Genomic DNA, 14,068 nt, shown 5'->3' with positions numbered 1-14,068 from the left:
TTTATATCAACAAATTGATGATGCACTCTCAAATGCATTTTTAGGCTGTTTGCAGTCAATAGCATATCAACTAAACGTGGAAGGTCCCCCGTTGAAGTAACATCAATGTTTGGAATATAAAGTTTCATATTAATGTCCACGTTTGCCAGCAAACACCCAGGCACAACTCTAAAGTGCAAGCACGACATGCTCTGCTACATGTAGTCATGACAAATTAGCTCATGGGCACCGATGCTGATCACCTGCATGTACATGTCGATGAAGTGGCATTATTTATAGCCAGCAATTATCTGACTCAATTGCCATCCAATCTACTTACACACTTCCTTAATCTCTACAATTACTAGGCAAAAGGGTGTATCATTCAGTTACTTGAATAGAAATGTACACTCTTTTTACATGGTTTGATTTCGCTTGACTGTTTTATTGATCACATACATAAAGGATGTATCCAATGGTAATATTACATCTATAAATATACATTGTTTTATCATCCTTTGTTGAATTTGAAATCTATAAGAAACAATAACATTGCCATCAGATGCTGGATTTATTTATAAATTCCTTTTTGCGTGTGAAACTGACGGGATTAATGACAAAAGGCAATGTGAATTGATATTGACGTAACTATAAATGTCTGACAGACTTCCTTATAAAACCTCAAGCATCATCATTTAACCTGTTTTTAATGATAATAACAAGGAATGTCATTAATCTAGATGCAACAAATTTGAATCTCTTACCAAAACCACTGTCCTTGGTTTCGCCTTGGCTGCCCCTGCTATATGTAATAACCTTAGCTGGCCAGTCATATTCTAGAATAGAAAATGCAAGAAAAATTATCAAAAAACAAGAACAAAAGTTTGTTAACTTAGGCCTAATGGCGTAACCCCACACCCTAAAAATAGGCATGACACTAATTTTTTTTGCAAATGAAAAAAAAAAAAAAATCCCTACCTACCTACCCTAATTTTTTTTATGCTACACCAATCAAACAATTTTTTTAGGCCTTACATTACAAATTGAATATTCGCTGTCATAGTGCACGTTAGAATGTGACTGTTGCTAGGCCAACTGGCTTACGCTTTCTTTGTAACAAACCACTGATCGAAATGATCACAACACAAAGCCTATGGCATATCAAAATTCTGAACAGGTGAATGAGCGCAGGTTTGAACCAGTAACCAATACAATGTAGTTACTAATGTGCACTACAGCAGCAAATATATTATTATCAATATACAGCTCACATAATAAACAATGTTTTCATGATTTTTTGCTCCCCTCTGGAAGACTATAAAATGATGATCAAATGGGCTATTCAACTTGCAATCCACTCACCCCTTATAGAAGTGTGATTTTCAAATGGGGTTACCTGAATGCTGAGACTAGTATATGGGTGACTACATTTGAAATCTACACCCCCTGTGTGGGAGATTAAGGCCATTTCTTAAATATGGGATGTATGGATTTCAACTGGAATAGACCAATAAGGTATCCCAATCTGTCTGAGAAGAGCCGACATCTCACGGGGTATATTATGTGGGGTGTATATTTAATGACTTCCTGTGAAGAGGAAAGGGCTCATCTTGACTGGCTAATTCACACCAAATAATCACATCACAATTTTAACACCATAGAGTGTAATTGCTTAATGACACAGGTAGTATGGTTGAAATGCTATTTCATGTTGAACATTCATTTGAGTTTGGTAAAACTTCTGAAAAGACCTATATATGTGATGCGATCAAGCAAAATCAGTTGGAACTCGGAAATATTGATTTTGAGATATAGTCAAACAAAGGTAATGTTTTCTTTTGTTTCCTTTTGTTTTGGACACCCTTCAATTGCTCATATCTTTGGAACTGGTTGTTCAATTTCAATAGGGTTTTCTGTAAAGTGCAGCTTTGATAATGCTTTTTACTATCCTTTGAGAAACTGAAAATTTAGTATTTCCGAGTTCCAACTGATTTTGCTTGATCGCATCACATATATTGACTTGGATCTACTAAAAGGAGAAATTAACATAATTTGAGCTGGAAATGGGAAAACTTTATAGGTGTGTTGACACATTTTCAGCCATTCCCGTCATCCCGCAAATAATACCTTGCTTTTTATTTTTGTACTTCCAACTTTTTAATCATAAACAATTCAACATGTTTGGCACTCCTTGCTTTGCTTTAAAACACTGCACATTAATTGAGAGCGCTGACTCTAAGTAAGTAGAACATTAGTATGCTGCTAAATCTGTCAGTCTAGAGTCAGATAGACTTAAGTGGTTGATTCAATTCCAATGCCGTGTATAAATAACGACCAGGTGAAGTATGCTACTAATGTCAATACTTGAAAGGTAAAGCAGATAACCTTGCATAAAGAGACACACTGCCTATAGTGTGGTCGTTGAAGAGGAAAAACAGTGGCTACCCGGAAAAAATTGGTAAAAAGCTGATTTTTGCACCAGACAAGCAGAATATATCATAGAACATCATATCCAAAATCCCCAGAAATCCCCCTTGGGGAATTCGTTTTATCCAAGATGGCCGCCAAAATGGCTGCCACAGCATATACTTAGCTGTATCTTAGCTTAAAGCAGATATGATGATGATTTTAGTGTCTTTGAATAGGTTTAAGAGGTCAGAGAATTCAAATTTGTACAAATCTAACACACTGATGTCTTCAATCACACTGAAATCCAAGATGGCCGCCAAAATGGCCGCCACAACATATAATTAGCTGTATCTTAGCTTCTAAAGCAGATAAGATGATGATTTTAGTGTCTTTGAATAGGTTTAAGAGGTCAGAGAATTCAAATTTGTACAAATCTAACACACTGATGTTTTCAATCACACTGAAATCCAAGATGGCCGCCAAAATCCCACCACCACATATGATTAGATATATCTCCACTTCTGAAGCAGATATGATGATGATTTTAGTGTCCTTGAATATATTTCAGAGGTCAAAGAATTCAAATTTATGCGTATCTAAAACACTGAAGTCTTCATTCACACTGGATTTCAAGATGGCCGCCAAAATGTGTTATGTTTAGGTATATTTTGGCTTATGAAGCAGATATGATAATGATTTTAGTGTCTTTGAATAGGTTTTAGGTGACGCAGAAGTCAATTTTGTATTTATCTTCGTAAGCATATGTCTTTACTGACACTGCAATCCAACATGGCCCTCAATATTGCTAAAATCAAACATGATTAGCTAGATATCTCAGCTTCTGAAGCCAATATAATTGTGATTTTAATCTTTGAATAGGTTTTTAAGAGAATGTAGGTTTTAAGGGTAAAAAATTGTTGCAATTACTTAAAACCCGTGCTTAAAACACTGAAGTGCAAGTCGCAATAGAATCCCAAATAGCTGCCACCACATGTGACTATATATCTCAGCTTCTGAAGCAAAAGTAGCTGTCTTCGTTCTCATCTACAGGTATAATCGCCTCAGCGTTTTGGCAATGTTCTCCTGTGTAGTCTTCACAAGCTGTGACACATTTAAGTCCATTTTTGCAACAGGATCATCCGTTATTTACACAATAATTCCTGGAGGAAAGTTTACAATTCAGGGCTGTCAACTTTTTGTTTTGCTTGGCGTGAGACAGAGGCATACCGGGATTTGCCGCCTTCATTGTTCATTTTGACCCATGATTATTTGAGCCACGGCGCTCGAGAATGTGAAAAGCGGAGGGGGGGGGGGTAGAAACAACAATTTATGCATGGCGATGCGTGAGATTTTACTCAATTTTCAGCTTTTTGCGTGAGATTTACTTTTAGGCGTGAGATTATACTACCTTGGCGTGAGACCGTGAGAAAGTGACCCAAGACTCACGGCCAATACGTGAGAGTTGAGAGCCCTGCAATTGTATCATACAAGCTTAACAAGCTATGTGGTACTGCATCTAAATTCGTAAGGACCAGTGCTAGTACGATGTCAGAGTGTTTCCAGCCCATTGCTTTAAATTGGATTCAAGTCATTGTTTGTTAGCTTTCTCCAAAGTATGACCTGTAAAACAACCCCCAGACTGTGAAAATATGCTGCTCTTTCAGTAGGTGAAAGCTTTTGTCGATAGCTGTGGATCAAATGATGCTTTATTTGATGATACCATCCCCATGGATTAAGCGAACCGTGACCGTTTTAAAAATCTTCTTCTCTGCCACCATATAAGACAACAAATAATCTGATGCCAGCTGTACCGATCTGTTCTAATGTCGCCTCAGGATCACTCATCTAGGATGATATCTGCTGCAGTGCCATTCTTTTATCTTCTTCAACAAACTTGTCTTTCCATGTCTATGAGTCGCAACCACTCCAGGCATGGATAAACAGGAGATGGGATGTCACTACTTCACCAGCTTTGTTAACAAGGTTTTGAACTTTCCAAACCACCAACCCTTTCTTCTCTGAATGGAAGTATATAGATACCAGCCATAGTCTGGTCTCAGTGGTATATCAAAAGGACAATTATTTCTGTGTCATCTGCTACTACAGATACTTCTCTTCCTTGTCTTGCAAATTGAAGGGTACCTTCCACTTTCAAAGTGTCAGCATGATACAGCATCTCCAGTACTATTGTGCACGATCTGACCATTGGTTTCCAAGTATCGACTCGGCAGCGAGATAAACTGACTGTTGTTCTTCTCATTCGAGAGGAAGGGCTGCTGGTCATGGTGAGAACCTTCATAGATTATGTGAGCTGAATATGATAAGAACAAATGCCTGCTGAGTCGATGGATGGTGGACAAGGACCGGAGATGCTCACACATTGATAGTGGAATGTACCCTTCAAGACTCCTTCAATGTTCAAGACAAGGAAGAGAAGTCCCACTGGGGACCAGAATATAGCTGATATCGGTGGGTTGGAAAGTTCAAGACCTTATTAACAACGTTGGTGAAGTATTGACATTCCATCTCAGGTCCTGTTTATCCATGCATGGAGTGGTTGTGACGCCCCTTCTGCAACATTTGGACATGGAAAGACAAGTTTGTTGCAGAAGATAAGAAGAATTGCAGCAGATATCATCCTAGATGCGCGATCCTGAGGCGACATTAGAACAGATTGGTACAAATGGCATCAGAGTATTTGTTGTCTTATGTGGTGGCAGAGAAGAAGATTCTTTAAACGGTCTGCGGTTCGCTTAATTCATGGCGATGGTATCATCAAATAAAGCATCACTTGATCCACAAAAGCATCCACCTAGTTAAAAAAAGAGCAGCGTATTTTCACAGTCTGAGTGTTCTTTTGCAGGTCATATTTTGGAGAAAGCTCACAAACAATAACTTGGATCCAAATCAATGGGGTTGGAAACTCTCTGACACCGTATTAGCACCGGTCCTTACGGATGTAGATACAGCACCACAAGGTTTGCAGAGGAGAAAATTGCCAAAACGCTGAGGCGATTATACTTGCAGATGAAGTCAAAGATAGCTACTTTTGCTTCAGAAACTGAGGTATAGAAAATCATGTGGTGGCAGCTGTTTTGGATTATATTGTTACTGAGCACTTACTTCCATGTTTTAAGTAATTGCAACATTGAAATCTGCAACCCTAAAACCTACATTCTCTTAAAAGCCTATTTAAAGGTTAAAATCATCATTACATTGGTTTTATAAGCTGAGATATACAGTTAAGCATGTTTGATTTTAGCCATATTGAGGATCATCTTGGATTACAGTGTGAGTGAAGAATTGACTTAGTACTTTAGATAAATACAAAATTGACAACTGCGTCACCTAAAACATATTCAAAGACACTAAAATCATTATCATATCTGCTTCATAAGCCAAAATATACCTAAACATAACACGTGGTGGTGGTGGTGGTGGCAGCCATTTTGGCGGCCATCTTGGATTCCAGTGTGAATGAAGACTTCAGTGTTTTAGATACGGTCAAATTGGAATTCTTTGACCTCTGAAATATATTCAAGGATACTAAAATCATCATCATATCTGCTTCAGAAGCGGAGATAATATATCTAATCATATGTGGTGGTGGCCATTTTGGCGGCCATCTTGGATTTCAGTGTAATTGAAGACATCAGTGTGTTAGATTTGTACAAATTAGAATTCTCTGACCTCTTACACCTATTCAAAGACACTAAAATCATCATCATATCTGCTTTAGAAGCTAAGATACAGCTAATTATATGTTGTGGCGCCATTTTGGCGGCCATCTTGAATTTCAGTGGGATTGAAGACATCAGTGTGTTAGATTTGTACAAATTTGAATTCTCTGACCTCTTAAACCTATTCAAAGGCACTTAAATCATCATCATATCTGCTTTAGAAGCTAAGATACAGCTACTTATATGTTTTGGGCGGCCATCTTGGATAAAACGAATTCCCCAAGGGGGATTTCTGGGGATTTTGGATATGATGTTCTATGATATATTCTGCTTGTCTGGTGCAAAAATCAGCTTTTTACCAATTTTTTCCAGGTCAAAATGTCCAACGACCATACTACTATTTATATCATCACATTAAATGCTGTATACACCATTTAACATAAACTAGATCATTATACCATTATTCTGTTACAAATTGACAAATACTTCATTTTGTTCCAATTAAGAAAAAAGGACCATCAAGAACTATGCATAATTTTGCATATACCGTAACCACTCGGGTATAAGCCCACCCCCCTAGATAGCAGATTTCACTTCAAAAATGGGGGTGGGCTTATAACCGGGGAAGGGCTAGTGCTGGAATTTTAAAATAAGAACAATTATCCCTCATCTGTATATGCCCAATGTACCAGTAATTTCTATCTTTTATGTCAATTTCTTAAAATTGTAAGTGTGGAATGTTAATTTTCAACTGATATGTTTTTAATTTGTTCTTAAATATGAGAGCAAAGCATTGACTTGGCCAAAATTTAGTACTGGGCTTATACCTGAGTGCACCCTTGTTCCCAGAATGTTTTGAAAAATAGGGGGTGGGCTTATAGCCGAAGGTGGGCTTATACCCGGGTGGTTACGGTATATAACAATTTTAAATATAATATGAAAGTAAAATTTTTAAAATTTTCTAAAATTATACAACATTTTTGCATAGTTCTACCATTAACACCAAGCACATACCATCTGTGTATGTTAAAGTGATTACAGTTAAAGTGATTCACTGTCTGTTTGTTTAGCTTCTCTGTTGCTGTCTCTTATATCTTAGCACATTGAAAGAGAGGATGTCCTGATTTTGATATTTATCACCCATTTTATGTTTAATTTATATGAGTCAATGTTATAAAAATCACAAAATGGCTTCTGACGGTAATTCATTTTCACACACTACATTATAAATCATGCATAGTTCACATTTCTATCATTTCCTCATTGCTGTATTAAAGTCCCACCCCGACAAAAGTAAATTGAATCCGAGCTGCATTTCTTCTGTACTGGAATGGGATTTCATTCATTTCAAGAAAGGTCCCATATGTGTGTCTGACTTGGTTAAGCCAATACTGTCAACTCATGTTAGAGAAAGTAAATGCTGAGGTTGTGGGTCTAGAAATGTTTCCTCTATGTATCAATAAGCAACATGAGTCAAAATGATCTCAATTCTAAGGACAAAGTTCCATAAGCTCCATTAAACAATCATAGCTCAAAAGCTGACCTAAAGTTTTTGTACCCAACTCATTGAAAGGTCACTCCATTTGTGTGCAAGTATATTGGGGTCAAAGAACGATGCCCTGGCAGATTGTGTTGTTTGAGATCCTAGAAAAGATGACGTTGTGAATGACACAAAAGTACAGATGAATTGGGAGTCAAACAGGTGTTTTATACTTACATTTTCCTCTAGTTTATCTTCAAATGTCTCCAAGAATTCAATCATATCTGGAGTGCTTTCAAAGTCATGGTAATAATTATTCACCCATAGTAACACTACTCTTGTGACCTGAAGATAAGAGGGAAAGTGAAAATGGGTAAGTAAAATATATGCTAAAAAATGTTGACTTTTCTCATCAGCAAATAATTTTCTGCAGGTCTGAATTTCAAAATTTTAACAACAAACAACCCCCAAATACCACCCATAACTTCAAAATTTTCAAAATTTTCAAAACTTTTAAATCCAAAGATAGAGCTGTTAATTAAAATAACGGCTCTATCTTTGGATTTATTACAAGGGCTTTGTTCATAATAATACATATCATGATAAAAGTCACAATAAGCTCCCAAGTTTTAAAATCTATATTTTCAAAATGTTTTCAAACAATAACAACTCTATGCATTAATTTCTATGCATGGGTTTATGATGAATAGCATACCTTAGTTTAATAAGCTTAAAGAATTTACAGCATCCATCAGTGCCTTTTGCAATTAACTACATTCTGAACATACTGAAGAAGTCAGGCTGAGCATGATGGCAATACATGATACATTAAAGATATAATACTCTGCTAATGCAGCCAATTTACAAAAGTATCACTAAATCTGATTACTGCTGCAGACTTTCAAGCAACAATTGTAACATATTGGTACATTGGAAACATCATTCATGGAGTGATAGTTTAGCATTCAGGCAATCATTCACAAACAATATTTTGTTTTAGAAACATTTTCCTCATTACCATGATTACAGCCAATAGTGTTATTTTTTTGCCTCAGATATCGAAAATATTGTTGTCTTTAGACAAAAATAACAATGGGGAACCACTTTGTGAAATACCTTATATGGTATGTAAGCTGTCAAATAATACTGCAAAAAATGACAACAATTACTAGGACACTTTTTAAGTTCAGAAGTCCTGCTCTTGAACTTGAACAGTGTATGATATTTCATATTCTTAACTGTCAACAATCCTAAAATAAAGAACAGAACAGACAGAACAGAACAGAACAGAACAGAACAGAACAGAACAGAACAGAACAGTACAGAACAGTACAGAACAGAACAGAACAGAACAGAACAGTACAGAACAGAACAGACAGAACAGAACAGAACAGAATAGAACAGTACAGAACAGAACAGAACAGAACAGAACAGTACAGAACAGAATAGAACAGTACAGAACAGAACAGAACAGAACAGAACAGAATAGAACAGAATAGAACAGAACAGAACAGAACAGTACAGAACAGAACAGAACAGAACAGAACAGAACAGAACAGAACAGTACAGAACAGAACAGAACAGAACAGAACAGTATAGAAATACAGTAAAGCAAAATGAACAGAAATGAAAGTTTCGGGTTGGGACCAGAGTTATATTTTGGAATTTGGATAAAGGTTAAGGTTCGGGTTTCAGGTGAGTGTTCGATTTGAAATTTACATTTTAGGATCAGATGTAAAGGGCAAAAATGGCAAATGAACAAAATGAATGAGTATGAAGTGGTGCTAGACCGATTGTATCTTACCTTACTCCTCAGATTGACATCCTCAAACCATGATAATAATAATCTACATATCTCCTGTGGATTAGGGAGGTAGCTGCGATAGGTCATCAGGAAATCTTCTACATAGGTTGGGTCTACTGACGAATGATCCTCCATTAATTGGTATATCAACTTCTCTGGTTTAGACTGGGTGGGTGACAACAATATTATATAATCACATATAATAATAAGCATTGATTTAATCAGCTTGACTCAATTAATTACAAAATCTCATTTAATTGACCTTTATGTAAATGATTACAGCTACGACTGTATGAGGCCGGGCATTACAAGCTTCAATACTGTATACCATATTTCGCATTTGACCAATATCGGTCACATGGGCTTACACAAGTGCTGTTCAATCTTGAGTAATTTTAATCCGTTTTGACTGGGGCCAACAGGGGGGCAAGAGTTTTGACGGGCCATTTGCTTTGCTCCCTTGTGCCTCTCCCCCCCCCCTGGTACAGGTCCCGAGCCATGAGTATGGGTCCCAGACCATGGGTACGGGTCCCTAGCCATAAGTATAGGATAGGATGTGAGTACGGGTGCGGAAATTGGGACTTGTAACGGTACGGGTACTACACAAGTCTGCAATTTACTATGGGTCTGCTTTGTTTTTTACCCTCAAATGCTACAATAAAATCTTAGCCTTAAATTAAATAAAACCTCTGACATTCCTACTGTCTCCATGGAGAGTGTGAGTAACTTTAAATAGATATACAGTCACATTGCCAGCAAAATCGATTTAAATTTTGACATCCTTAAATGAAACCAAAGGTTTAACAAGTCCAATTAAAGGAACAAGGTAAATAATATACAAGAAAGAATTGCATTGCCAGTGTATGAAGGCAGTCATATTCTAAACATACGCATGATGGGATAAATTGCACAGGTGCTACTGATTCAAGAGTATTCTATTTTCCTGAAAGATTATATGAACAAATTCAGCAGCAGGGTCAGGTTTTTTAAACACAAACATACATTTTCTTTAAAAATATTGATAAAGTGGTCTTAAGGGATCTAAAATGAGCGTTTATTAACGTTTCGACAGTATTTTTGTGGGACATGAGAGCACCTCAGACCTATCGAATTGCATTCTGAATACTGAAGCATGTCTTTCTGATATCAAATAATTTTCATTTTTGAAAATTACAATATAATACAAATTTTATGTCAAATTATAAAAATTTGATATTTTTCAAATTTTTGATATATAACAGTCCTCGAAGTAAATTATATAAATCTAATGATATATTCTTAAAGTGTATGTAGCAGGAAGGAAAAGCCGACGGTCAATTGAAAATTTTGACCTTTCATATTGAAGATATGGATTTTTCCCAAAAGACCTAATTTTTTTTGGTGTTTTGGGAAAAAATCCATATCTTCAATACTGAAAAGGTCAAAATTTTCAATTGATCGTCGGCTTTTCATCCCACCTACATACACTTTAAGTACAAATCATCAGATTTATAAAGTTTACTTCAAGTACTGTTAAATATCAAAATATCAATTTTAATGATTTGCCATAAAATGTGTATTAAATTGCGAATTTCAAAAATCAAAATTATTTGATATCAGAATGACATTCTTCGATTCAGAATGCAATTCGATATGTCTGGTGTGCTCTAATGTCCCAACATAAATACTGTCCAAACGTTCATACCCCAGCCCTTAAGGGTTGGGTATCAAAATTCAAATAACTGTATCTCCCTTTAAACTCCTCTCAGTGGGCCAAAACTTTTGATACTTCTCTGGTCATTTCAAAAGACAGTTTCTGTAATATTGTTCATATGGAACTAATAGCATAAGCAGTACAAGTGAGCAAATCTTACCTTAATGACAACATGTCCTTGTCTCCTATCATCCAATACCCTGTGTTCTGTCACCATCACTAATTGCCCATTCTCCTCGATCCGCCTGATGTTCTCCTCCCCTATACGACGACGGCCACGCCGACCACGACAAACAAAACGAAAAGAAAAACGCCATTTCTTCATTAGCATTGTGAAACTACTTCTTCACTCTTTTGTTGATAAAATTCTACATGATAAGGTATTGAGTCACTAATTGTACACAAGATTTCAAACGAGGCCCATGTCCTAGTGTCACAAATCACAACCACACAAAAGTTACAGCACTAACAAAATCCATGTTGTGATGATACAAGTTGACTGTTCCATCTTCAAAGAATAAAGTTATATAACTCTGTACAACCAGATCAAACTAGTTAACTTGTGAAGTTAATCATTCCAAGTATCACCACAGCAGATGCAAAGACCACATCTTGGCAAAGGGCATAGATCACAAGAGTCTGTCTGAAATTTCAACTGATTTTTGATTGACTAGATCTAAAAAAACATTGTGTTTATGGTGGTTCAAAAGTGTCAAAAATGTAATAACATTATTCACAGTACAGTAGCCTGATTTAGTTTAAAAAATAACCTCCACTAGTAGGTTGTTTTCCCAGAGTTGTAATATTACAATCTGGTAAACAGTAAAATAAAAAAAAAAGAAAGGAAAAATCCATTCTGCATATAAGGCCAAGTAAAATAAAATACAAGTTTCTCGTCCCCGCCTGCCTCCTTTTTTTCCGCCGCCTCCTTTTTTTTTACTATTTACTATTTAAAAAAAAAAAAAAAAAAAAAAAAATTTTTTTTTTTTTTTTTAAATAATTTTTTCCAAGTTATTAACTGTTTTCCTACCTTCCCAACTCTAACCCACCCCAAACCTTACTACATGTATACAAACCCACCCAAGCCCAACTAGCCAAATACCCTTGCCCCAACCCCAAAGGGAATTAGGGGTAAAATTGATTTCACCCCAAAATCGGACCTATATTTAGCTCTTAAACTTAGTAAATGCATGAATACGAATATATTATATTAATAAAGTTTCAATTACTTTATTTAGCCTCATCTCATCAAAATGGCAATTTTTATGGCTAATTATAGGAAGGAGAAACCTTTCACATAATTTTGAAATTAACAAAAAATTCTAAAATACCCAAAAATACATTCAAGTGCAAAAGCTTTTTTTCTTCTGGGTAAGAATTTTTTTCTTACGTGCAACAGCTTTTTTCTTGCAGGTTAGAAATGTGATAAATAGGCCCATGCAATGCATGCATTTTGTATATGATGGCCTATTTATCAAATTTCGAACGTGCAATAAAAAAGCTGTTGCATGTAAGAAAAAAATTCTTACCCAGAAGAAAAAAGCTTTTGCACTTCAATGTATTTTTTTTGGTATTTTAGAATTTAAAAAAATTTAAATTTCCAAAATTATGTGAAAGGTTTCTCTTTTATTTTGTTAGCGATGAAAATAACAATTTCGATGAATTGAGGCAAAATAAAGTAATTAAAACGTTGACACATTCATGCATTTTAAAACATTAAATATAGGCCTAGGTCCGATTTTCAGGTGAAATCAATTTCTCCCCAATTCCCTTTTGGGGTAAGGGCAAAGGTTTTGGATTAGGTTAAAGGTTAGTTGGGCTTGGGTGGGTGTATATTTGGCGTGGGGTGGGTTAGAGTTTGTGTAAGGGTAGGAAAACATTTTTAAAAAATGTTTAAATTTTTTTTTAAAACAATGTTCAGTATCGGATATAAACCAGGAAATTGGGTAGGCCTATATCGAATATACCTACATGTATTGTCAAGCTGAACAAATGTACATTTTCACTGTTTCTGAATTTTGAAACATGCTTAGCATAGTTAGCAAGTGGACTAAAAATGATACAAATCATTTGTTTGGTCATACATCGCATCACATCAGTATACTCAAATAGCACAATATCAGTGATTAAATTATACATTGAACAGCCATATTTGGCATGGTGGCCATCTTGGGAAAAAATAGCAAAAAATTGAAAAATAGTAAATAGTAAAGCCCTGCCTCCTCCTTTTTTGAAAAAGTCCGGACGAGAAACTTGTTTCTTTTTTTACTTGGCCTAAACCATCTACAGGGAAAATCACTGACATCCAGGTTTTTTAAACTAACCATAACCGAAACTTATTTCTTTTTGGTCACTCCAACCTTCACAGTACTTACTCAAGCGTAAATACACTGTTTATTTGTGGAGCAAATAAGCAATTGTACACTGTGGTTTAGCACATCGATGTAATGTCAAAGATTACATCCTAAGGAATGATGATCACTTTATCTAAACCTTCCATTATAATTGAATAGATTAATTTATTTTTACAGTAAATACTTTTGTATCCAATTAATTAGAGTGTAACATTTTTAGAACACAACTGTTACAATTCCTTAAGGGTGCCATTTTCCAAGGTAAATTCAAATCTACAAAGTTTGACACAGAATAATACATGATATTGTCCAATGGGCTATTCTAATTGGAATCCATACACCCCTATGGAAGACCTGGGGGGTGACCATACGGGGATGTGCCGCAAATATGGGTAGCATTTTCGGCCTTTTGGTATATCAATGACCCCTTTTTCAAAGCCTATTTTGGTATATGAATGGGTCCTTTTTTCACAAATTTTTCAATATTTTTGGAAAATAGCCCAATTTTTCCTTAATCTAGCCAAAATTTTGGGAAAATTTGTAAAAACTAAGACAATTTGGGTTAAATTCGGCCGAAAATTTTGACTTTTGGTATATTAATGGGTCCAAATTTCTTGAAAAATTGGTATATTTATGGTCCACTTTCAAATTCTCAGTGGCACGTCCCTA

General features: G+C 35.7%; 1 protein-coding gene across 1 annotated transcript in view; it reads right to left on the bottom strand.

Moving 5' to 3' along the window:
• LOC140158866 (rap guanine nucleotide exchange factor 6-like) overlaps positions 1–14,068 on the bottom strand; it is a 130,171-nt gene that overhangs the window by 27,247 nt on the left and 88,856 nt on the right. The window contains 4 exon segments of the mRNA XM_072182122.1: positions 744–815; positions 7,786–7,893; positions 9,353–9,517; positions 11,206–11,306. Of these exon segments, the coding sequence (XP_072038223.1) occupies positions 744–815; positions 7,786–7,893; positions 9,353–9,517; positions 11,206–11,306 (446 nt within the window).

This window comes from Amphiura filiformis, chromosome 8 (assembly GCF_039555335.1).
Source record: "Amphiura filiformis chromosome 8, Afil_fr2py, whole genome shotgun sequence".
Classification (NCBI taxonomy): Eukaryota; Metazoa; Echinodermata; class Ophiuroidea; order Amphilepidida; family Amphiuridae; genus Amphiura; species Amphiura filiformis.
The sequence above is the reverse complement of the archived record's forward strand: the minus strand, read 5'-3'. Positions and strand labels throughout refer to the sequence as shown.